The sequence below is a fragment of the Micropterus salmoides genome, unplaced genomic scaffold, assembly GCF_014851395.1.
Source record: "Micropterus salmoides isolate LMB-PRFRI ecotype aquatic unplaced genomic scaffold, ASM1485139v1 Ms_hic_scaffold_1413, whole genome shotgun sequence".
NCBI lineage: Eukaryota > Metazoa > Chordata > Actinopteri > Centrarchiformes > Centrarchidae > Micropterus > Micropterus salmoides.
The window spans coordinates 587-26,703 of record NW_024040501.1 but is presented as its reverse complement, the minus strand read 5'-3'; the positions used below and the strand labels follow the sequence as shown (position 1 = coordinate 26,703).

At 41.4% G+C, this 26,117-nt stretch overlaps 1 protein-coding gene across 1 annotated transcript; it reads left to right on the top strand.

Annotated features, from left to right (window-relative positions):
* The first annotated feature begins 4,101 nt into the window (after positions 1–4,101).
* On the top strand, positions 4,102–24,681 carry LOC119903248 (alpha-catulin-like). Its single transcript, XM_038719455.1, is given in 21 exon segments — positions 4,102–4,114; positions 4,900–5,127; positions 10,448–10,635; positions 11,457–11,576; positions 12,907–12,996; positions 13,270–13,440; positions 14,413–14,613; positions 16,339–16,425; positions 16,753–16,911; positions 17,657–17,749; positions 18,682–18,832; positions 19,904–19,941; positions 20,030–20,083; positions 20,428–20,582; positions 20,915–20,943; positions 20,946–20,962; positions 21,541–21,597; positions 22,852–22,971; positions 23,673–23,756; positions 24,367–24,475; positions 24,478–24,681. Coding segments are annotated over 21 exon segments (2,223 nt in total). The 3' UTR covers positions 24,537–24,681.
* The last annotated feature ends 1,436 nt before the right edge of the window (positions 24,682–26,117 follow it).

Genomic DNA, 26,117 nt, shown 5'->3' with positions numbered 1-26,117 from the left:
GTATAACATGAATATGACTTGATGTTGACAGCAGTCTGTTATGACGTAGGTCTGAATCATGTGTCACGGTGCCCTAATTTCCCTCTGTTAGTCTGCTTAATGTCCAGCCAGCCGGCGTTGGTGTTTTCTAAGGAGTAGCCTACTCTGTGTGGGTGAGTAAGTGAAAAACAGTGAGCTCACAGGGAGGGAAGCTCTAATACTGAGATAAGGAAGACAGAGTGTTGCATAAAGTGATGGGTGACGGACAAAAATGAGCTGGGTCAGGATCTTGCTTCGGGACAATGGTCTTTCACAGAACTGAGAGCAAGAAAAGAAGCAGACACACAAGTTACAACTTCTTTTAAGGGAAACGTGGTGACAGTCGGATGGGTACTGACAAAGAGGAAATCATAGAGGAGTAAGAGTGGAGGTGGAGGGAGAGCAGCAGGGTTATAGTAAGCTTATTCCAAACATGTGCTTTTGCCATTTAAGCATCTAGTCGTCAGAGCAGCCAGTGCAGCTCACATACACGCAAACACTTATTCAACTTCTGTCTTTCATTACGCCTCTGAGCACCTTCAGTGCTTGGCTTTATTTGGTGTGTAATTTGGTCAAGGCACGTTAAGTTCTGGGTGATGTAGAAACAAGGATACCCCTTTATTTGGTCTGCTATTGAGCGATTATCTTTATTTTCTGATTACTTTTTTTTACCCCCTTCAACTCAGCTTTGCCTTCGTCTCCTGTTTTTCCTCATGCCTCTTTTATTTATATAATTGAATTATTTATATAATTCAATTATATATTTATTTATTTATATTTAGGGGAGGCTCTGGCTCAGATGATAGAGCGAGTTGGCCGTTAATCGGAAGGTCGGCGGTTCAGTCCCTGGCTCCCCCAGGCCACATGTCGAAGTGTCCTTGGGCAAGATTCTGAACCCCAAATTGCCCCTGGCGGCTGTTCTGCCAGTGTATGAATGTGTGTGAAGGTTATTTTTTGTTTGAGCACTTAGGCTCAGTGTATGAATGTGTGTGAATGGTGAATGCAGAAATAGTGTAAAAGTGCTTTGAGTGGTCAAAAAGACTAGAAAGGCGCTATACAAATACGGAGCATTTACATATTTGACAAGTAACAATTTGTATGTTATTGTATAGAAAGTAACTGTGTATGTGTTCTTTGTGAGTGAACTGAACTACTTTGTTGTGACTTCAATACAGTACAGCAATATGACCTTCATTTCTGAGAATTGAATTTAAGCAATACAGTTTTCTGTCTTGTGCAGAATTTATGCCAAACCAGGCAGCATTTCGTTTTTTATTAACATTCCCAGTTTATTAAAAGAATTTAAGTCCTTTGAAGTTGGAAAATGTCCATCCTTGACACAATCTTTTACACTTGCATATGGCTTAGTTTTTTTTCCATTTTTTTTTCAAAATGACCAAACTATCATGGTCTTTCACAAAAAGAGACATATTTGCCGTGCACAGTGCTTATGAGCATGGAGTTGGAGGACTATTTGAGAGGTGTCAAACACGTTGTCAAAACCAGTTTGAAGAACTTTGAAACTCATTGATATTTGATGAAACTGTCAGTGTGGGTGATGTGTGATGTGCAGTTTTAATGTGGGTCATGTCTCACAGGGCAGCAGCTTGAGAGGTTTTGCTGACTGAAGCTAATTTAGAGTTGTGGTGTTCAGAGTCTTAATGACATTTGTAGCTGGTTTATAGGCTCCCGTTTGTGGTGTGCCACTGGAGTTCGCATGAATGAAGACAAATAAGACATCTGAACTCATTGTGATGGGATTTTTCACACTTTTCTTACATTTTGTACTTCATACATTTCCTGGTCGGTATTGAATATTTTGGGTTTTGGACTGTTGGTCCAAAACAAGACAGTTTATTACGTCACCTAGGAAACTGTTTAATGGGTGGTACTTAACACAATAAGGTACATAAATAGTCCTCCATTTGGAGTTATTCACTAACTGATTATTAACGATTCATTAATTATCAGGTCATTCCTGATTCATTCCTTTTTTCGTTCCTTATTAACTACTCACAATTTTAGGTACAGTATTGTAAAGTGGCACTGCTTTTTTTATTTCACTATTTCCTGACATTTTAATGGAGCAAACGATTAATGGTAACAGGTGAATCAAAAATGTAAATGATTACAAAAGGCTTGGTAATTGCATATACTATATATTACATAATTGAATGTAGAGCCAAAATGATCAATTTGTCAATTGGCAGAAAATGAATCTCCCTGGCTAGCTCTATTTTGTTTGATTACAATGCAAACCACAGACCCAGATAACAAAAACCTCTATATCATGTTTGAGCACAGTCTGCCCAGTTTCTGTGTGCTGCCGGGGGAAGTACTGATCTGTGACAATCCTGTCAACTTTCCATGACATCTGAGGATTCATTGTGTTATACACTATCAAATATACCTTAACACACTGAGACTGCCTGGTGTGTTACAGTCCTGTCACAGGACGCTGCTTGTTCAAACAGCCATCTGAGCTCAGCAGTACCAGCGTGTGTTCTGAAGCCCACAAAGACTTTAGTGTAAAAAGTTCACCAGCAGCTGTGGACCAATTAAAATCACCACTCACCACTCCCTAACCCAAAACGGTTTGATGCGTGCGCGCACACACACACACACACACACACACACACACACACACACACACACACACAATGATAACAGCTGGAGAGAGTGGAAGCAATCAGTAAATAATTAATGATAATTGGCTGTACCCATTCATAATTGATACCTCCAATTACCACTAAGAGGCCCCATCTGAATTTCGAGTATGTGCGTGTGTGTTTCAGTGTACCCAGTAGTCTTATATATGTCACAGAAGACCATGTGTGCATGTCCCATCTGCTGTGTTTGTTGCTGTTTTTTTTAAAAGAATGTTATGAACTATCTTTTAAGGGGTGATGGAGATTAGATGCGTGTTTGTGCTGTAAACATGCATTCTCTCTTTCTGACACGCATAGTAAGTCATCCATTCGCTGCCTTCCAAAATGTTATCTCCACTTGTAGCTGTACAGGCAAGAAACTCCTCTCTCTCCTGATAAACAAATGGAGTACGTGCTCCAGATTCAACATGCTCCCTTATCATAGGTGTTGTCTGGAAATAATCACAGCATACATTCACTACTGAACAAGAAAAACACGGCTCAAGAACAGCTGGATCGAGCTTTCTCAGTCGCAGCCCCTAGACTGTGAATGAATTGCCTCTCTTCATGTCAGACTGGCCCCCAGCCTTCCGTTTTTTAAATCATGACTTAAAACTAATTTTATTCCTCTGCTTTTAATCTGGGATGAGAGCTATATGTTGCTGTTTTGTTGTGTATTTTGTATATTTATTTATTCATGTCAATGTACAGAACTTTGGTCAACCTGGTTGTTTTTGAATGTGCTTTAGAAATAAAGTTGGATTGGATTGGAAGAAGTTTGTAGATTCTAGTTGGGATGTTTTTTGTACTCTGTCTTGTCTTGGACATTGAGGACTCAGGATTTTATTTCAAGACCAGTCAAGACCATAACTTTGGGAATAACAATAAATTGCTCTTGCATTGTTTGATTTATTTGTTAACATCCTAGCTTTGATTGTTTGTAAAATGTTGTTACATTCCCCGCGATGTTAAGCATGGAAAAGGATCATTGAATAAAGATGCTTATGTTGATTTCAGCTCTTCAGGTGTACAGTGTTTGTACGTGGGTGTTTTAATGGGAATGTGGATCTTTCAGATCAATTTGAGAAGTACCTAGGATCTCGTTCCACATTTTATTGTGTGTGGGGAACTGGTCTTGACTTGGTCTCGCCCTCCCTGGGTCTTGGTCTCAACTTGGTCTCAGCCCCTAAAAGTCTTGGTCTTGTCTCGGTCTTGATAAACTCTGGTCTTGGTCTTGATTTGGTCTCGGTTTGGGCGGTCTTGACTACAACACTATTCGATACCAATACCAGTGAAATTCCACAATTCCTGATACCAAATTCGATACCACGTAATAAACATACACTCCTTTTAATAAATTCTCTGGTATAGTAAAATAAAATAAAAAAACAACAAAAAACAGCGTATTTATTTAAAACTAACAACATTACGACAGATGACACAGACTGGTAAGCGGTTTGGAAGGCAGCCTACTACTACGAGCTATGTTTACATTACGTTAGCCTGAACACTGATGCCATTGCGAACGTTGTATGTTACATAGTTGGCCAGGCAACAAAGCAATGCCAGTTGTCTCAAACAAAAATAATAATAACACAAAGTACTTCTATACACAGCTTTTAGACAAGTCAAGGTGGAGCTGTTGCTGCTGCTGCTCTTGTCACCATCTTCCACGTGTTGAATCCCCATTACCTAGACTACCTACAGTACCGACATGTTTTCATAATTTTGGTATCGTGTTTGGTTACTCAGTGTCAGTTCTCGGGACATCCCTAAATTCTAGATTGGCAATGTGCAGCCATGCAACTTATGTATTCATTTATATTCCTCCTTTTATAAAAGTAACAATAAAGCAAGGCTTTAATATCTGGCTGTGACAAAGTATATAATGTTAGATTGTCATGTTTTTCACACACATCTGTGGTTTTACAATGAGTGTTGTTCAGCAGAATTCATCAAGTCAGTCGTTTATCAAACAAAAATGTTTATCAATCTGTTTCCAGCATCATAAATGTGGAGATCTGCTGCTTTTATTTGTTTTTTGTTTTAATCATTGTAAATGATAATAAATAAAAAATACTCAAATATATATGGTCATAGGGCCTTATATTTATATTTATTGTTTTTGGGGGGGTTTTCACAGTTGCTGTAAACCCTGCAAGTAATTCTGTCATCAAGTAGTCATTTGACAGTTTTTGAGTGTCATTGCGGTCTTCCTACACATAAATAATAGCCAACTCTCTCCCATTCTCTATCCACACATTCCTGCAGATCACCACTCTGATCAACCATAAAGACAAGCCAAAGAAGTCAGAGCGCACCCTTGCAGCCATACACAGGGTGGGTCAGGCGGTGAGCGTGGCTGTGGGACGTTTTGTCGCCGTCGGGGAGGCCATCGCCACAGAGAACCAAGAGCTAAAGGATGAGATGGGTCAAGCCTGCTTTGAGGCACGCAGAGCAGGTAGGCGTCTTTGGCTGGATCTTAATATGTGCAGCACTCAAACTCAACACAAGTGTTTCTTTCACAAATTTATGCTGTAAAAGGGTGAGGGTGCTTCATCCTAAATGCTTCTTCATAGTGGCTATGTTCCTGTCAAGTGCATGGCCATGGCTTTATGATCTTCCCGAACTGCCAATGAGGATGTTATAGTTGGTTATCCAATGAGACTTAAGTTAATGTCTCCATCAGTGTTTATTTGTCAAGACAAAGTGAGAGTTTCATAAAGCATCAGGCAACACCTTCAGGTTTCACTGTATTATCAAATTTTAGCAAATTTCAATTTGTGTATACGGCCTGGCTGTCAAACAGTATTAAACCCCAGGATCTCCAGAGTGTTCTAAAGACATTGTTGTTATTAGGTTGAAAGTAAAGGCTGGGGAAAAAAAAGCTTTTTTCACCCAAGGGTGCTGTGTAGAATAAATGTGTCTGCACCGGCTTGGAAAGCACAGCATAATAGATTGTGATAGAAGGCTGCTGGAGACTTATGCGTCAGGCAGTTGCCGAGATTGAAGGAGTTGTAGTTTTCCCGATATTCACTGCCTTATAGATTGCTTCTGTGTTACGTTGAGAAATATTTCTCAACCTGAAGTCAGGACCCCAATTTTGTCCCACATTTTGAATCCAATCTGCTGGCTGGGTCTTTTTTTTTTTCTTTCTCTTTACTCCTTATATCTGCATTACTGCAGCTTCTTTCCCGTTCTAAAACTTGCAGGTTAGGTGATAGACTATTAATCTGAACAGACTGTAGTCTTGCCCAATGTGTGCTACAAGAAGCCCCATCTGTCTGGATGTTTGTGTGGATGTATCAAGTGTAAAACAGTAAACAGCTGACAGAGACAAAGAGGTACTGAGGGTTGCAGTATATTGGGAAACTTAGTTCTTATCAGGCAAAACAAGGACCTCATTTAGCCTTCTCCAGAGCAGAGCGGAAACAATATCACATTGGATAAGAATTTAGACACAACACCGTGATAATAGGTTTATATTGGGGGAACCAGCAAAGCGTTTAATCCTCACACAGCTCGGATTTGTAAAGACGGCTAAAACTCAGACAAAAAGAGAGAGCTGGTGGGAGGAGGAGAATAGACTGATGGGAAAATGTATGTGTGCGCACGCGGGTGCGCAAAGGTACGGCTAAGTAAAGTATATTCGTGCATTTGTGTGTGTGTGTTCATGTGCAAATGTCTGGTTGTGTGTTGTCCACAGTGACTAATTTATTTAACTTCTCACTTTCCTCTTTGGGAGGTGTTTTCACAGTTTTCCCTTGCACTTCTCCTGGCAGACACTGTAAAACTGTTTCCAGATTAAAAAAACAACAACTTTTTGTCTGGTCTCTGATCATTTTCTTTAGAAATGATGGAGACATCTTCAGGGATAAAAAAGACTTTGCAGTTTTTAAGTCTACGGGAGAGAGAATGGCTAGTTATCGAAGGACTGACATTTCTCTAATACCTTGCTGCAGGGAGAGCTTAATCAGGCAGGCTTCAGCCTTGTGTGCTATAATGAATTAAATAAAGGCAGGCTGAAAGCACTAGTTTAATTAGATGCTACCCATCATCAGAGCAGTGGAGAGATCCAATGAGGCAGGTCAGTGAAGGCAATCTGTGTTGGATCTCTGTCTCTGTCTCTTTCACTCAGTTTCTCAGTGTCATTCTCACATCTGCGTGCTTCTGTCTCACTTTCTCTTTCTCCTTCAGAAAGATTCAAGATACGATGCTAGTTGGAATCAAAATCAAGTCATAGCACATACTGTATGTGAGTGTTTAAATACTGGACTACATGTGGACTACACGGACAGGGCAATAAGTAGGCCTGGGCGAAAAATCGATTGAATGAATTTATTCGAATTTTTTGTTGCGGGCGATTTAAAAAATAAGTAAATCGAGTTTTTGTGTAATAGCACATTTTTGGCTCCCCGGGGTTTCCGTAGTGTTCGTTTCCCATAGCGACAACATCATACACTAAACAGCAACAGCAAGCGACAAAATGGCTACCGGTGAGAGCGGGAAGTTTGTTCCCAAGAAAGGAATAAAGTCATCTGTTGTTTGGAACTGGTATGGGTTTGCTGCGACAGATGTGGAACAACAGACACCACGCTGCAACATTTGCCTAAAGCCTATCGCAGTGAAAGGCAGCAGCACCACAAACCTTTTCCAACACCTGAAACAGAGACATCCAGCCGAATATGAAAAATGCCAGTCTCTCCGCGATGAACAAAGCCGCACTGACCAACAAACCTTATTGCTTTCCTTAAGTAGGGGGGGAAATCGGAAAAAATCGTAAATTGAATTAAAAAAAATAAAATCAGAGATTTTATTTTTAGGCCATATCGCCCAGCCCTAGCAATAAGTTAAGGAATAAGCCTCTAAGCATACCCAACACAAGGTTGGCCTTTTTAAGGTTTACACTCATTTCTGAAGTCTACAGCAATGATAGCAGTTTAGTGAGGCTGTTCTGAGGCACAGCGGTGCTTAGAGCTAAATGCTAACATGCTGATGTATAGCAGATTTATGGATCTTAGTTTGGCATGGTTAGCATGCTAACATTTTCTAATTAGCACTAAACACTAAGTATAGCTAAGCCTGATGGGAATGGCATTAGTCTTGAAGGCATTAGGTCATAAACTAAAGTATCAGACAGGTCAAAATGTTTGACTGATAATGGCGCTCCACGTTCCAAAGTTAAGGAATCCCCCAAGTTTGTACAATTTATCCTGAGGGGAACATGAATATCTGTACCAAATTTCATCGTAATCCTCCGTCAGACAGACAGACATTGCCATCTATTGAGTCATCCAAGACTGACTGCCTGCAAGCACTGTACCAACACATCAAGGATCGCCCTTTCAAGTTTTCACTTGTGAATAATAAATTGATTATACAGAAAAAAGGAGAGTTCAGTATTTCTGATACATGATTTTCCATGTAGGAACAAAACCACTTTACAACAACAGAAGATTTGAAGGCCACGAGTACATTTGATAAGTAAGGGGGCAGTGGGAGGATAGCTGTTTTACATTTAAGGTCATGAAAATTCATACTCTAGTCCATACCATCCATATTCTGGTGATTTTAGACAGTTGGCTCCCTCTGCTTTCCACCCTGGTAGTGTCACAGGGGGGAGTTGAGCAGCATTCTTTGTGAGCCAGGCCTAGATGTTTTAACTGGTGGTTAGCGGAGCTGGCACTGAAAAGCAGCCTGTCGGATGCAATCAGTTTGTCGGTGCTGCTTCTTTTAAAAGACTAGCCAAACCCCATAGACAGCCAAGCTGCATGACCTGATAGAGGTCCAGCTATCTCCCCTCCCCCCTCCCTTTCTGAGCTCTCTTTCTCTGAGATTTCTCTCCTGATCCGTCTCGCTCTTAACGCTGGACATTTTCCTCTTGATAGGTAGGTACTATTTCGGTGATGGGTATTCAGCCTAAAACTCCGTATTCTTCCCTTTTTGGGGCTAGTATGAGCAGGATAGAAAGAGAGAAACAGGGAATGCTGGACTATTTATTTATAAATATTTTCAAATTTGCATATTCACTATATAATTCGTTTGTATAAGAATTTGCTCTACCCCATAAATAGCTCACATCATCCAGAAAGCATACCGGTAGTGTTTGGGTAATGCTGGCATAGCTGTCGTACCACTGTGCTGAATATAGTACCCTAGTGTTTCATCCTGTCCAGGACACTCTGTTCTCCCAGTGTTGAAGAGTGGCAGATTGGAAGAACACTGTGCCATGGTGTTGTCTGAACTAACTTAGAGGGCATTCAGGAAATCATCTGGTTACCATCCATCCTTCAGTTTTCTGCCTCTTATTTGGGTCCAGATCACAGTGGCAGCAGGCTTTCTTTCTCATTTTTGATAAGCAATACCTGTTTTTTTTAAAGATTTGTACTGAGCAGTACATTTTGCAGTTGAAAAATAAACGTTTAAGTGCTTTCTAGTTGATGTAATGTATTTAATGCTGTTTCTAAATGCGCTTGGACACATCATGTCTGTACTGCTATTTCGTGTTACCAAAATTTTGTTATAATGGCACAAATTAAACTGTCTAGATCAAGGTGATTAGAATATGCACAAGCCTAGGAAGAATGTAATACAAATGTCCCCACTTACAGTTAAAACATTGTGTTTTAGTTGTCATGTTTGAAGTTATTTTTGATCTAGGGCTGAACGATTTTGGAAAATAATCTAATTGCGATTTCTTTTTTTTACCAATATTGCGATTGCGATTTAATATGCGATTAATTTTTAAGCTCTTTACTTTCTGTATTATTCAAAATGGACAAGCAATAAATCAGTGTATAGAATGACCAACACAATATTAGATAGATGGAACCTACACTGTTCTTTCTTGTGGGTCAGGCCTGTGTTATGACGAATTAGGTAGAATTATTATTATGAGCAATGGTGGAGAAGATATATCAAATTATAATAACATGAACATTAAATAATATGATATAACATCATCAGGTCGGCCTACCTACAGACTACAAGAAAAAGTAAGTTCACCACAGTGTGTTATACAGTAAGAGCTCAATAGAAAACCCACAGTTCAACCACCAATGAATGAGTCTTTCAGACTGGGCCTCTTTCGGACTTGTGAGTTTGGTTTGAAACGCCATTTCACAGATATTTTCTGAGCTGACTGGTGACTGTGTGTGTGATGCAGGTGCCACAATACACTTACCTTACTACACATGTCTTTCTGTTCTGCATTTTTCCTGTCGGTCAAAGCCGCAGATGGCCCGACGATTTCGCCCACCACCACCACCAAGTTACCTGTGGGTGGCGGGTGCTACTTTCATTCCCTGTGTGACACTAAAGTTTATGTAGTGTCAGCTTCTGTCAAGCTTAAGGCCATTGTACAGCAAGAAGGCAAGGTACAGCGTAACGTGCAGACAAAGCATCAACTGCAGAATGCTTTCCTGTTGGGTGTCAAGTGACCAGAGTGTAATAGCAGCCTTTGCGATTAGAAAATCTCGTTTTATTACATTGCGGTAATATCGCATAATGCAATTAATCGTTCAGCCCTAGTTTGATCCCAGTGAGATCCAGGCAGTGAGGAAGCTTTATATAGATTTTAAAATTGGGAAAAAGAGACCACTGGTATGGGATACAGTACAACGTATCGGCAGATAACCAGTTTAGGTATACAAATCAGTAGCAGCAGAGAAAAAGTTGTATTGTTACATTCGTATACACCAATAAAAAATATCAGACATGTACAGTTTATCAGTCTGGCTCTGTTGCTGAACCAAACTGTACCCTTCTCTCCTCTCTTGCAGGTGATGCCATAGCCCAGCTGACAGATGTGGGATCAGCCGTGCCGTCCCAGTTAGACGGACGCGTCACTGTGTTCAGTGATAGGACAGGGATGGTGAAGGCTGCCCGCTTGCTTCTCTCCTCAGTCACTAAAGTCCTGGTCTTAGCTGACCGCATTGTCATCAAACAAATAATCACATCACGCAACAAGGTGAGATATGCAAATGCAAGATGGCATATCCATTTAAGATTAGGCATAAACTCTCTCTTGCTTAGTCTCTCTTACACACACAGACACACAGACACAAAATACACCCTCACACACACACCTTAGCAAACTCCATCTTGAGTACTTCATTTCCTAATAGATAAGCACTGGCTCTCTGAAAGAGGGCTCTAGAGGTAATTGAAGGGAAGCAGCACATTTAGCGACCGCATAAAAACACAGAGTGAGACACTGTCTCTCTCCATTGTACCTGGCTATGCTCTTAGCCAGACAGTGTGATATGGATGCAGCTGTAGACTGAGCCAAGAATGGAAACGGGGCCTAATCGTGACTGGTTAGCCTTGTTTGGACGGACAGTCGACAGCCCCCTGTTCTCCATTACTGGAAAACACAATTATATCTCTTCCTCCTCTTTGTCTGGTATGGATAAAAGTAGATGCATTTGCACTGCCAGCTAGCCTACCCTCTGCAAATAAATTAGCAGCTACAAAGACTACTATTAGCTAAAGTGCAGGTTAGGAACTACTTAATCCGCTTATTTTATTTAAGGATATAACTGATATAATTACATCATATTGAGCCATTAATACTACAAAAGACAGCGCTGGAGTAACACATAAATTGGATGTAAAAACCCACAGTTCTCTTGTAAGGAAAGGGTTCTCTCTTGGGAAATAAACATGGTATATGATATTCTCGGTTGTTCAAGAGCAGTGTTTGTTAGGTTGCCACAGTGTGGAAGGGCTACAAGAACACCAACCACTCCGCCATTCAGTTGATTTTATTTTATTTTTTACTCCTCTCAGGTCCTGGTTACACTCGACCATCTGGAAAGAGTCAGCACCTTCCAGGAATTTGTACAGATTTTCAGCCAGTTTGGCAATGAGATGGTGGAGTTTGCCCATCTCACCGGAGATAGACAGAACGTGAGTAGTGTGTGAAGAAACCAGCGCTCACCGCTTTTCAGTTTTAAGAGTGTTAAAATCATCAGCACCCTGTAAATTTCTCTCAGTAAATGAAATGTAAATGTGGTCTAATTTTGCTGCATATGGTTATAGTGATGGTTATGAACATGCAGTAATTTGTCTCTCTGCAACACTGAGCACATTATTTATTCATGCAGATGTAATCTTCTAAGAAGCAGATATTTTCTAAACATGGTATTCTGAATGTGCAAGCAAGTGGTGGAATTAGACTGTGAAACCTGCCGTACTTACATAGGCAAATCAATAATTCAAGCGTCAAACATTCACACTTCCCAAAAAAATCAATCAACAGTGAAGTAACAAGGAGTCTTCAGGCGTCTCTTGTTTCCACACTGTTTCCTTATTCCATTCTGTGTATTCATTTTTTGAATCCATGTCTCAATCCATAAGAGAAATGAACAGGTCAGTTGTGACTCATACGCCACAAACACTGTTTACATCACGAATCAGTGTTGATATAACTGACCTATGCTTTCAGGAACGCATTCTCTTTGCAATGTATCAGTTTCTATCCTAGCAAATTTGCTAAACAAAACTTTTGCTCAAAGCCTCACAAAAACAGACCAACTTAGGGCTTCTTACTTTGTTCTGTCAAGGACTGCTAATCCTACTTTGATGCATACATTCAGCCTTTGCAACTAAAGCGCTTTGCCTGCAGAAGCTGATGCAAAGTGCAACGGCTGCAATATCTAGACAGGGAGAGAGGATCGACCATCATTCTTTCTGAACTTCTTCGGGGGCCCATGTTTTGACACGCACATCATATCTCTCACCAACGCTAATGCTCTTTCTCCTCATTTACCACCCTAATCTTTTTTTTTATATTATTCACTCCCACTCATGCACATGCAAGCACACAGCCCTTTAGAAAATCTACCATCTTCATCTGTTGAAGCACAGAGGCAAAAATATTGTCTTCTATGGCAAAGTGATGGCAGAGGAGTTGTTTCAGCTGCCTTTTCCAAATCCCCTATCTATCTAATCCCAGCTGTCTATTTCTGTTTGGAATACATGGAGGGGTCATACACGCTGTGTCTTCTTTCCTATTCTGAGAGCTCTTTTTATTTGATTACAATTAACCTATGAAAGGTTTGTGTGTGTGTAGACTTGGAGAGGAATCTCGGTAACATTTGTGTGTCTCTTCATACCAGCATAAAAGAGATTTGTTGCATACTATTGATGTCCTTCAGACACCCCAAGAGTTCTTAGAAGTTGCAACTGGAGTAAAGCCACCCATTACCATCTGGGTGTGTGTGTGTGTGTGCTGTAGGACTTGAAGGATGAGAAGAAGAAAGCACGGATGGCAGCAGCCAGAGCAGTGCTAGAGAAATGCACCATGATGCTCCTCACAGCCTCCAAGGTAAGCAGCTGGCACACCAACAGTAGACCTCTGGGCAAAGGGTTATGGATTATGTCTAGTTTAGTATTATGTCAAGATTCACAAGTTTATTTAATTTCAAGGTTTTTTCAAATGCTGTAAGCAGTGGTAATACTCAAAACTCAGTCACGTAATCATAAAAAGTGAGAGAAGAGAGTGAATAATCATAGTTGAAAAACAAGACAAAGGACAGAAGTTTTAAAAGAGTAGCGGAGTGCTCAAGGTTTGACATTTCACATCGAATTCCCTCCAAAGACTTGCCTGAGGCACCCAGATTGCGAGTCAGCACGGATCAACAAAGACGCCGTGTTCCACCGAATGCGTTGTGCCCTGGAGCAGGTCATCGAGATAGTCACTGAGGCACGGAGCTGTGGGGAGAACAAGATCCTTCCTGCCAGCATCTACAACGGCATCAAGGACTTCAAGGTAGGGTCAGAAATTAGACTTAGTGGAGTAGTCGATATATCTTACAGTAAAGGCTTAAGATTAGGGATGCCCCTCTGACAGCTGTTGGCCCATGAAGTTAAGTAATGATCCTCTTGTGGCTGAAGTGTCATGCTGAATAAATTTTTTTATTTTATTTTATTATTTTTTTTGAGTGCGCTTAAAAATCGCTGTAGCACAGCCTTTTGAAAAATGGCAGTGACATATTCTATTGATATTAATAAGAAAATTTAAGCAGAAATCATTAAATCACAATCTAATTGTGGCTCTGTGTGAGTGTTGGAGTGTGTGTGCAGCATTCACTGTGTTTGTTGCAACAGCTTCATGTGCAACTCAGAGAATCAACACGGAGGACCAGCCCAACCTATTTTATAATTTTGGTCATACAGTTGTGTGAATCTCCATTAAACCTACATCACCATGAATAATCTCCTCTGTCCTTCTTGTACACTGGCAAATGAAAGCGATAAAAAACAAACAAATGTGAAGGGTCTTTTCCATTGAGATAAAAGAAGAAGAAAGTATTTTAATGAAAGGACCCAGAGATGTGTATTGCTTAATAAATGGCTTCATAGCTCTTAATGACAGAGTTTAACTAAAAGCTTATGTAAACCTGTCATCTAAGGACACATAAGCAGAGGAGATTACTTCTCTTAAAAACATATCTTTGTTAAAAAAAGACAGGAGAAGGCTGAAACAGGAAAAAATGCATCAGCTTTTATGTTTGTGTACTTGCTGTTTGCAGAATTTATTGTGCATCTTCGATGGCCCCAAGGTGACTCAAAGACTAAACCCATAGTCAAGAGTCAAGAGTATAACGATAATGAGATAGTAAATTATGTTTTGTTTTTTTTCATTAGGACATTTGTTAGTAAAACGTCTGTGTGTGTTGCCACCTCAGTCTTTTCCTTTCTCTTAACAATCTTTCCCAACCCTCCTCCCCCTCTCCTGCAGTCCAGCGTGGAGTGCCTGCGGGAGAACCTGTACTCCTTGTCACCACAGAGCATGGGCAGTCAGCTGGAGGCACTGGTGGAGCGGACAGAGGACTTCACTGATTCGGCCTACACCAGCCACGAGCAGCGGCAGGCCATTCTAGGTCTGTGCCAGCTGGCTCGCCAGGACACTCAGCAGCTGGTGCACGCCTGGGTCGAGGCGGTATGTTGGCACAAGCAGGCTCGCTTGCACAGATGCACATACATCTACAGGAATATTCATAAAAACGTGTCATACCATATTAAGAATCCAGTAGTAGCTCAGTAGAGAAGTACCTCATCTGTAAGAAAAGTAAGTTCAGTATCTTATAAAAGGGAGTACACCTATCACATTTTAGTAAATATTTGATCATATCTTTTCATGTGACAACACTGAAGAAATGACACTCTTTTGCCAGCCCTGAAAAATGTCACAGAGTGTGGCGCCCGCAGTTGCTTGTCTGTGGCTGCACAAAGTTGGAACCACCTTTTTGCCTGATCATTGTTGTAAGCTCATGAGCTTACGCCATCTAGGGGATGTAGATTGTGTCTGACTTGACAGCGGAGGGGAAGGGAGCAACCGAGTGAGAGGAGGTGCGGAGCGAATATTTGCTGCTCAGCGCTGCAGTCCAACATGATAACGACCCCAAACACACCTCTAAGACGACCATTGCCTTGCTAAAGAAGCTGAAGGTAAAGGTGATGGACTGGCCAAGCATGTCTCCACCCTATTGAGCATCTGTGTGGCAACCTTAAACCGAAGGTGGAGGAGCGCAAGGTCTCTACCATCCACCAGCTCCGTGATGTCCTCATGAAGGAGTGGAAGAGGACTCCAGTGGCAACCTGTGAAGCTCTGGTGAACTCCATGCCCAAGAGGGTTAAGGAAGTGCTGGAAAATAATGGTGGCCGCAGAAAATATTGACACTTTGGGCCCAGTTTGGACATTTTCACTTAGGGGTGTACTCACTTTTGTTGCCAGCAGTTTAGACATTAATGGCTCTGTGATGTGTTATTTTGAGGGGACAGCAAATTTACACTGTTATACAAGCTGTACACTCACTACTTTATATTGTAGTAAAGTGTCATTTCTTCGGTGTTGTCACATGAAATGATATAATTAAATATTTACAAAAAATGTGAGGGTTGTGTACTCACTTTTGTGAGATACTGTAAGTAAGATAATAAGATGCAAAACAGAGTTACCCAAGCAAAGAGGAAGAGATCTGGGTTGGGTTACTATTGTCAGTGTAAGGAATGGCTCACACAGTCATTTCCCCTACTCACTTTCTTTTCACACGGCCCTCCTGGAACAACGAAGCATAATAACCCATCCGAAAAATAGTATTTACCGAGGCTTAGAGAGAAACATCACGTAGTGTTCCGCATTTGGCTGCCATTCAGCAGAGTCTCCTTGGCCTTCGAAATTGATTGGGCTTATGAAACAAGTCATTATGTTACAGTTTCTTATTGTAAACGTTCAAGATTACACAGAGAGACGGCTGCCACATATCCGTACAGTAGCGCCTCATCTAGCCTTTGCAATTGAAGGTCATCTGGAGAACTCAACAAACACTGCATTGTTTTGAAATCTTGAGTGTCCTGCCCAGTTCAATTTTGGTCTTGGTTTCTTGTTGTGGCAGGTTTAGGAGCATATATTTGTTTCCAACTGGATTTGTGGAGTCAGACAGAATGAAATTTCAAAAATTGAATATATATATAAATATTTAATTGGGATAATTTGTTTAAGCCATTTGCGTTTGATTTAACACAATTCCATGTTGAAATGCCCGACTTTCTTATTGCATATTCAGAACATAATAGTTCACAAGTGTAATTGGAAAGTCAAAAACTGGCCTGTAAAGCCAAGTTGGGGCTCATATTTTATTCTCCTCTCCCTCTCTCACCGCAGCAGTCTGCCCATGCCAAAGAGGCCACAGAGGACATGGAGGTGGCCATCCTGAAGACATGCCAGAGCGTCAATGACCTCAGACGTGAGGTGAGCGGCAGTCTTTCTCTGCTCTTCTCGTCGGCCCTCTGAGTCTGAATAGATGTACTCAGCTACAGAGTGACACAGACATGACTGAGATGTCTCTCACTGGGTGTTCTGCCTCTGTAGCTGGTTTCCCCCGTTTCTTTTCCCCCATCACTCTTCAGCTTACCTGTCAACTCAACTATGCCATTATGTCACCTCTGCTCTTTTTTTCTCTGCCTCTTCAAAATCCACTCTGCCTCTCACTCATCTCTCATTCTCTTGTGTTTTCTCCAGCCTCCATTACTCGCTTGTCGTCTTATTCTGCAATTTATTCTTTGATTCCTCCTCCAGCTCCATAAGGTGGCAGTCGGCCGTGCCTCAGACTTGCTCAAAGTTCACGGGGAGCAGCTGCCTCTACGGGCTCTTAAAGCCGCAGGCGCTGAGGGAAACCTGGAGGCAGTTGCGGAGTATTCACGCAAGCTCACCGAGCAGAAGGAGCAGCTGGTGGAGGTAGGTTGAGGCAGGCGCAAAGGAAGTAGGGAGGCTGGGAGAGGTTTGGTGGTAGTGCCACCTAGTAGAGGTGTTCATCTGGTAAATAATACACCAGTAGTGTAGTGAAGTTTAGATTTTTCCATATATTTGTCCGTACTCATCAATCTACCTTTTTAGGCAAAACAGCTGACATGCCACAAGCACTTGTTTATGCTAGGAAACACATACAGCTTGAGATGAATGGAAATGTAGACTACACTTCTAATCCGCAACCAAATTAAAGTAAACGTGGTTCTGTTATGCAAACACTGAGCAGAAAACTACCATGCAGGCTTTGTCATATCTTTGCTAGTGGCATAAAAAAACAAAACCTGTAGTATAATTTGAAAAGAGACATTGTGTAGTGGTAAGAGTAAAAACTGGGGAGAAACGTTTTCTTAAAGATGCAGGAATTCACTCAGAATCCACCCACACTAAAAATAAAGCTTAAACACCATTAAAGTTATTTTTATCTTCCTGCTGGACCCACATGAGTGCCTAAGGTTATCGTGTAAACCTCTAAAATATATATATATAAGATCTACCACTGTAAGTAAGGTCGTATGACCACCTATGGTTGTGTTTTTGCCAGTTAGAGCTGAATTGGTAGGCAGGTACTATATATACAGTAACTTTTAACATTCATAACTGCATACACTGCAGTATACCTTTCAAACCTCAGAAGCACCTCCAGTCAATCATTGTCTTCCTTCTGTGACCTCAGACGTGCCGACTGCTGGGCCACGTGTCAGGCACAGAGCCTCTGGAGATTACCTGTGTACATGCTGAGGAGACCTTCCATGTCATTGGTCCACAGGTAACATTAACCCTCCAAACATTTCCTGTATGGATTTTGGTTTTTGGTCGGTTTGATGCTATACCCCATTGACTTGATGTGTAAATGGCAGCAAACAGGGGAGACAGGATCAGTCTCTGGAAAGACATACAGGTTATCTTTGATTAAAACTGAGCCCCGTTTCATTCCATTCAACACTTTTATTGTATGTCAGTAAAGTCAAACTGGTCTCACAGTGGTCTGGGAGTGAAATCAAACCTGAGTAATATTCTACTTAGATGCAGTGGGGAGGGAAAATAGACATATTCCCTCACGTCTCCTCTGTCTGCCTCCTACACCTGCCAGCTATTCAAGATGGCTGAGAACATGCCGTCCACCAAGTCCCCCTATCCCACATCTAATTATGTTTGCTCTTGGAAAAACGTCCATGCCAGTAATTATCCAGCAATGTAGAATGTTCCCGTTCCTGCGGTGCTAATGTCAGGCCCCGCATGACTCCGCAGTAATGACTCCGCTCCTAAGTTCAAAGGTCAGCCAATCAATAACGTTGCAGTATGGGGTGGCGCTGGTGATATGTCTCTCTGTGTGTGCCCAAAGTAATAGAGGGGTGGCCCAGAGGGTAATTGGCTATTAAATACTACACTGTGGAGGAGGGGTGTGGGGCGTGTGTGTGCTTGGGTGTGTGTGTGTTTGTTTAAGTTAGATTGGTCTGTGTAGTTGTCTGAAATCTTATTTCCATTGAGTCTAGAAACCAGACTAGATTGCAGATATTACTAATTGTTACATGTGTTTCAAACATTGCAAGCCTGAGCTCGGTTACGTGTGTGGTGAGATGTGCTAAAATGGACTTATCAACCTTAATCTCTTTATTTTGCACCACATTTTTTTCCTCTGTCTTTTACTGCACTTGAATACAAAATACAACTTTTCTCATTCTTCACTCTGCTGCTCAGATCATCTCAGCAGCCCAGACGCTGGCCCTCCACCCATCCAGTAAGATCGCTAAGGAGAACCTGGAGGTGTTCTGCGAGGCCTGGGAGTCACAGCTCTGTGACATGGCCCTACTGCTGAGAGAGATCAATGACTTCTTTGAAGGCAGGCGAGGTGTGTTTTAGTTTACTAAATGGATACTCGCGTGGATTTGGATTCGTGTGGGCAGGACAGTCAGCACATACATGAGGAACAGAAAGCCTTTCAGAGTGAGAAGCAGAAGCGAACACAGGCAAAATGTGCTGTCAGCGGCATTTTAGCCTGAGAGAATCAAATCTGCTGATAAAACCTTGGTGAATCATTTTGACCGTGAACACTTCAATAGCCTCAATGAAAGTTAAAGTAGGCAAAGCAAGCAGCATGAGCATATCTTTAACAAAAAATTCATCATGGATTGTGGGAAGTATTTTCTAAAAGGAAAAATGTCAATGCCATTAAACACCTGTGCATTCATTCCTCCTCTGTACTCCCTCTCTTGCAAATCAGCTGCTTTTATCCTCACTAACAAAGACTGAGACAGAAAGTACACATAGATACTCAGGCATGTGTGACTGTGTATATTTGCATGTACTGTACATTTGTCCGTGTACACAGATTTACACAGTATGTTTGCATCGGGGAGTGTTGGATATAAATGTCACAAAACGCGCGCTTTCACATTCTGTAAATAATCTCAAAGACAGGGGAAAGATGTTTTGGCATATTTCCAAGATGCGGTTGCCCTCAAGAATGTGACCTTCACATAAAAAGCACTAAATATTTTGAAGTGCACCTCAGCGGGTGAAAGGATCACATCCATCACACATTTGTATTTCCATGGAGCCAAAGTACCGTGTTAAAATGTAAAAAATATGGACACCGTGGAGAGATTTACTTTCATTATTTTCTCCTAATCTTCCTAGGTGAACATTTGGTACATGACAACAAGTTTATCGCCCATGTAGTTGACTGAAAGGAACCATGCTGTTTGTGATGAAAGATAAAAATGTGTCAAGGGTGGACAGCGATAAAAGCAACTCTGTCATTACCATAATTACTGAATAACCATAATTGCCACCCTAAATGTCTGAAAAAGTGTGGAAATCTACACACAGTCATTCAAAGACAAATAACACATGATTATGTTTTGGTTGTTTTGCTTGTGACCTTGTGTTCAGATAATCACAAATAACTCTCTACTCCTAGGAGACAAAAGACCTTATTTGTCACTTCCTAGACCTGGGGTGAGTATCACTCCATCTATCCTCATGAATGTTCCAGTGATCCAATGGTTTGTAATCCTCTGATTAATGTCGCTCTCTTTTTCCACAGAAACACTCACTCACTAACTTGAAGACTGCCAAGGCTGTCAAGTTGGATGCAGAGGTAGCATACGCCATAAACTCCTCTGGCTTTCAGCACAATACATCACATCACTTCTTGTACGCTGTTCTGACAGCGGTATATTCATCTCCAGGAAACTATGTGTCACTCGCTTGAAGAATTGATAGTGTTCGCATAGTAATAGGCTGCAATTTTGCCGGCCGGCAGTTTTTCACATTGTACCGCCACAGGAAGCAGGATAATATGATATAGTTCTTCTCAGTGTGTAAACAAATTAAAAGAACACTGTTTGCTAATGTACATTTTTAAAATGACACACATTATATTTCAATCTTTCCCATATAGATTTTATTTATATGTGTGTGTCTTTCTTTGTGTGTGTGCAGGAGCAGACTAGCATGGCCAAGCTGGGTCTGGAGCTTCGCCTGCTCTCGTCAGATGTGGACACAGAGGTGGAGAAATGGGAGGAACAAGAGAACGACATTGTCCGGCAGAGCCAGAGCCTGGCCAGCATGGCCTACAACATGCACCTGTTCACCAGGTCCCCGAACAGTACCACACGCTACACAGACGCGCACATGCCTTGATTGTATATCTGCAGCCTGCTGAACTGTTGCATTCATTTCAGAGCTCAACACTGTAAAGCCTCTTAAGCATCCACATGAATCTATTTAGAAGCTTAGTGTTAATGAGAATCCCCCCTCCAGCTATCGATAGGCTCTGACAAAGTTGACATGACTATAACTCATTCTGACAATAAGATGGTTGCGATTCATCTAAGTTTTTGATTGCTGTGGATCTATTTGTCCTTATCCAGCTTCTCATCCATGTTTCCTTTCCTCATTTTCTGTGTTTCCTATATTGATTACCCAGAGGGGAGGGGCTGCTGAAAACAACACTAGATCTTTTCATCAAGCTGAGGTATGTGTGTCCATATCCACTAATCTTTCTTCCTATCCACCTTCTATACTATTTTCCTCCCCGTTTTATCGACGTTGCAAATGAATGCATCTGTTGTTTCATTAAACCAAAGACACACTGGGGCTGGCAGATCAATAGGTTAGTAAATGCCAGCATCCCCTCATTCACTTCCCTCTCGCAAATCTGATAGGGCATGACTAGGACTTATGATTGCGATGTGGAGTGCTGTTTGTTCCTGGCCATCATCAGACACATAAGTTGATAACAAACAAGGTTTGTATCCTCTTGAATTGCGATCAGTGCCAATAATGTGCAGTAATGTAGAATCGGGGCCCAAAATGCCAGGCAAGATTTGTTCCATTTGGAGTGAGCGAGGGAGATAAGAGAGGAAGAACGATAGGGGAAAGAGAAGGGAAGGCGTACTGATAAGAAGAGCCAAGAAAAAGTTCATTCTCATAATACTGTGCTTTTTCTGGCATTCAAACGGCATCTTGTTGGAACTTAAAAGAATTATAGTTTTGCTTGTATTTATGTGAGTTTTTTGATTTTTGTCTCTTTTTTTCTGACTCATTCTTAAGGTTTTCTCTGAAGAGTGCCTCCAGCTGTGCTCATCTCTCCGCACTTTTTGCACCCAGGTATATACTATTAAAAGTCTCTTACTCTCTTGAACATACACCAACAGTTTAAGGCTGAATTCCAAATCACGATGTGCTCACATGATACCATTTACAAATATGTTTGCTCATTATGCACTCTAGAAAAAAAGAAAGAAGCAATTAAATTAAGAATTTTGATTCTTGATTCTCTGGTGAAATCAGTATAGGAGTAAGAAACAGAAAGAAATAAACCAAATGAGAAAAGAAAACTGCTTATTTTCTTTTACCCAGTATGTACAGTAAACCCATCTGTATGCAGACACACACTGGCACCTGTGCCCCCACCCATGTTACACCTCTCACGCACATACACACCCATATCACCCTTTCTGGCATGCCACGGTCCCAGGTCCTCCTTATAAATCACACAGCAAGAGCAGGAAATTAAGGCTGTCACACACTTTCACCATCCTTTTTTCCTCTCCGAGTCGAGATCCAACAAACAAACGTAGCCTCTGTGCCTTCGTTCCACTTGCCCTCTACCATCTTCTTCCCCAGGTCCTCCCAAGTTTAATTAAACGGCTCTTTTTGACAGCCATTAACGGCTGCCATTTGTCACCGCTGCGTATGTTTGCGCACATGTGCGTGTGTGGAGGGGATGAGAGCGTGGGAGTTGACTACGACCGCCCGGGACTAATTCATAATCAGGAGGCCCAGCTCTTCAACTTGTCTCACGCTTTCTGATTAATTACATCAAACAAACTGTTGCTAATGGAGTCCCTCTGTCTCACCCTCCACTCCCATAGTTCTTTGGCGTCAAACACACTTGTAACACACCTGTGTTGCCCTCATTGAAATTATGAGGCTATTTATGCAAATTAGCTTGAGCATTTTTAATTGTTTTTATGTACTTTTGTCAGTCATGAGTAGCGCTAGCCTGAATAAAAGAGCTTGTGTTTTTTTAGGTCATTGTTGGCATGCAACTGGAGTAGATTGATGGCCCCCGTGACAGAGACCTAGGGATTAACTCAGCTGGATAACAGATTTAAGCAGTAGATCATGACCTGGCTGTTGCGGAGGGATTACATCAAGCAGCACTAAATTTGAATTTATTTCATCCTCCTTTTTCCTTTTTGTGATGCTTGATTTGTGTTTCACCAAGTAAATCTATCAATGTCTGTACATATTAACCCAGTCTCCCTGGATAATGCCGCCATAAACCATCCCTGCTGTCCTGTAAGACATCTCTCTCTCTCTCTCCCCCCCCCACCCCCCACCCCCCCCTTGTTCCAGCTGGTTGATGAGGAAAAGTCTGTGCTGATGACAGAGATGGAGAAACTGGTGGCATTATGCCAACAGCTGCAGATGGGGTCCAAGACTCCTGTACAGGGCAAGACTGCCACCTTCCAAAAGGTACCCATGTGTATCTAAATTTTGTTTGTAAAAAAATTAATGACTTATTTTTTGTTGTTTGGGGGCCATTAAATGAGTAAATCACACAGAACAGACTTTCTTTAGTTTTTTTTTCTTAAAGCGATAATTTGCTTTCACAGCATCAAAACATATCCAACAACAGACAGGCATCAGTGAAGCACTGAGCACACATGACTAACCAATAGAGCATGACTAACTTACTTCATTACTGGCCACGGCGTAGTCTTTGAGTGATCTGAGTAACACCATTATTGAACACAGGGCGCCAGATTAATGAATGTCTACGAGGAATTAATGAGCATCTTGGGCAGGGATGAGCTGGCTTAGGTCACCTTGTAATAAAGGGGAAGGTTAGAATCAAAAGGACAGGATGAAGAATAGCATGTCCTCTGCTGATTAATGAGCATCTCTTTGATATGTATTGCCTCCCATCTCTGTCTCTCCATCCTGATGTTCACTTTTTTTCATCACTAATGGGATAGTATGTGTCTGTCGGGGGGTGGCACAGTAGAGCACTGATCAGAAAATGTTAAGCGAAATGCTAATCGCAGTTTAGATGGTGATGTGTGCGCATGGTTAGTAGTCTTCGCGGTGGATGTGTTTTTATGTTCTTCTGCATTTGTATCTAATGTGTTTCCATGCTGCCCCTCTTAAACTTTTTATTTTATCTTTGTCTCTAGGTGGACTCATCCATTCAGACAACCAGAAACATCTTGACTGTGGTCGTCTCTCTCCTCCCATTCTGTAACAAGCTCAACAGAAAGGTGAAGCCACTGAACAGGACTCATGGCTGAATGAATGACCGGCACTAGTGTTAGCTTGGGGGGGGGGGGCGTACACAGCAGCCTGTTGCAGCTGAAACCCATTCTGATGAGAGCAGGGAAAGTGAACCAGATCAGTAAAATTGTGGGCCAGAAAACCAAAATAATGAGCTAAAAGATGCCAAAACACTACATAAAGCTCAGGGGAACTGCATAGTTGAGTGAAAATAGATAAAAGTATGTTGTTACATTTGTTTTCTCCCATTTTGTTGAAGAATTTTTATTTGCACATACATGCAACGGCATAAAACCAGGTAACAGAAGTTTCATTTATTATTTATTTAATGCGTTTATCCAAAGCAGCTTACAAAAAGTGCATTCAGCTATGTGGCTACAACCCCAAAATTGCAAGAATAAAGCATCAAATTCATCACATATGCTGAACTGCTTGAAGTGCTACATTTAGAAACAATAACAGATAGACAAAGAGTTGACAGAGAGAAATAAAACAACTGGCAGAGGCGAGGTCATTTTTTCAAAAGATAGCGAGCCCTTGATTTTCAGATTTTGTTTCCTTCCATTCATCACCTATACATGCTATGTCCGCTTTCAGTACAAGTCAGAGAGGAGTAGCCTGGGTTCCCCGCAGGACTGGAGAGAGAGGCAAGATGGATCCACACCTGTCAAAGAGGAAGGAGCTCTTAACAGCAAGAACAGCAACGGCTTGGTGTCAAGTCCTTGGAGCAGCACATGGCCGGTCTCAACCTCCTTGAGAGCAAATAATCCCAGAAATAGTTGCCTCCTTTGTCCATTATTCTCCCTTGGAGCAGCACATGGTCAACCTCACCTTTCTGGAAGATATGTAATCCAGGAAATACTTCATTCCCCTCATTCTCATGCACCCACCACCAGATCTGTGGGGTGAAGATAGTTTCCTGGGTCGGTCAGAGTTTGTATTTGCTGTCTGGATGATGAATTGAAAGTTTACAGAGATAGAAGCAGATCCAAGCTCTAAGTGCCCAGGGGCAGTTTTACCCCCAGGGTAGCGCTGCACATTTTTCCGCACCAGTTCCACCCCAGTCCACAAGATGGAGACAATCAGCCAACACTATGACTTTACCATTTTAAGTGAGCCTATTTAATTAAAGAGGGGCCTGACACACACCTGCTTTTGGAGTCAGTTGTATCACTTCTCTGGATATTGAGTTGATAAACTGATCAGAAATCAGGAAAGAACCCCTCTTGATGCTCAGCCATACATCTCTCTTCAGTATGTGCCTCTGTGTGACAAGCCTATTTGTTTTGTGGTGTACTGTAAACGTGTTGCACATGTTAGCCAAATGGAGGGCACAGTGAAATGGCTAACAACCCACCATGCATGATGCCATCATCACCAAACCCTTGTATTTGTTTGTGGTCAATGTGTCATACGTTTGTTAACACTTGTTCTGTAATGTTAACCATAGTGGTACATTCTGTCCTTGATCACTGCCATTGCAGTTAGCATCTCACTGGGATAAATAAGTATTTTAAAAGTCAGCCATGCCATATGATTAATGTCTAATTTCCATACAGTTTGCTATGGAATAATCCCCATGTGCCATGTTAGTAACAAAATGCAAAAATCACAATTTAATGCCAAATATGATTGTTCTCATGAAGACGCTGATCTTCAGCTTGCTTCTTGTATTAAATATAAAGCTCTTAGTCCTCCTGTGTACATCACTGGAGATTTTTTATTCCGGCCTGGTTTCTCCAAAAACTCGGAAGATAAACATAAAGTGTATCACTAAGATGCTTTTGGGATGTCAAGACCTTACTTATACTGTCCTGGTGATTATAAATCATATATATGTATACTGTTAAACATTTTTTCTCACATATGATATGAAAGATATTTCTGAACTGGCACCTGTGTCAAATGGAGCCTTGAAGTGTACTTGTTATGAAGACATCATTGTGAAGCTGCCTAGTTGGCCAATATGTATTAAATGGTATATGGTATGTATAAAAATGGTACGTATGTGTGTATACGTACACACACACGCACATATTATAATATATATATATATATACATATATATATACACACACACACACACACACACACACACACACACTTTAAGTATCCTCAGATAATGACTTTGGTACTAGGTGAGGGTGTGATAGTGACTGAAATGAATAACATACATTCAGCTTTAGAGATGCTTTGTACAGTGTAAGAGCAGCTAAGGATGCTGGGTATTGTAGTGGCGCTACAGATGTGAAGAAATCATAGATCTAGTTTTGGACCATCTATTCTTTTGAAAATTGAAAGGTTAATAAAGGTGATGCATAAGAAATAAACAATATTTTTCTTAAATC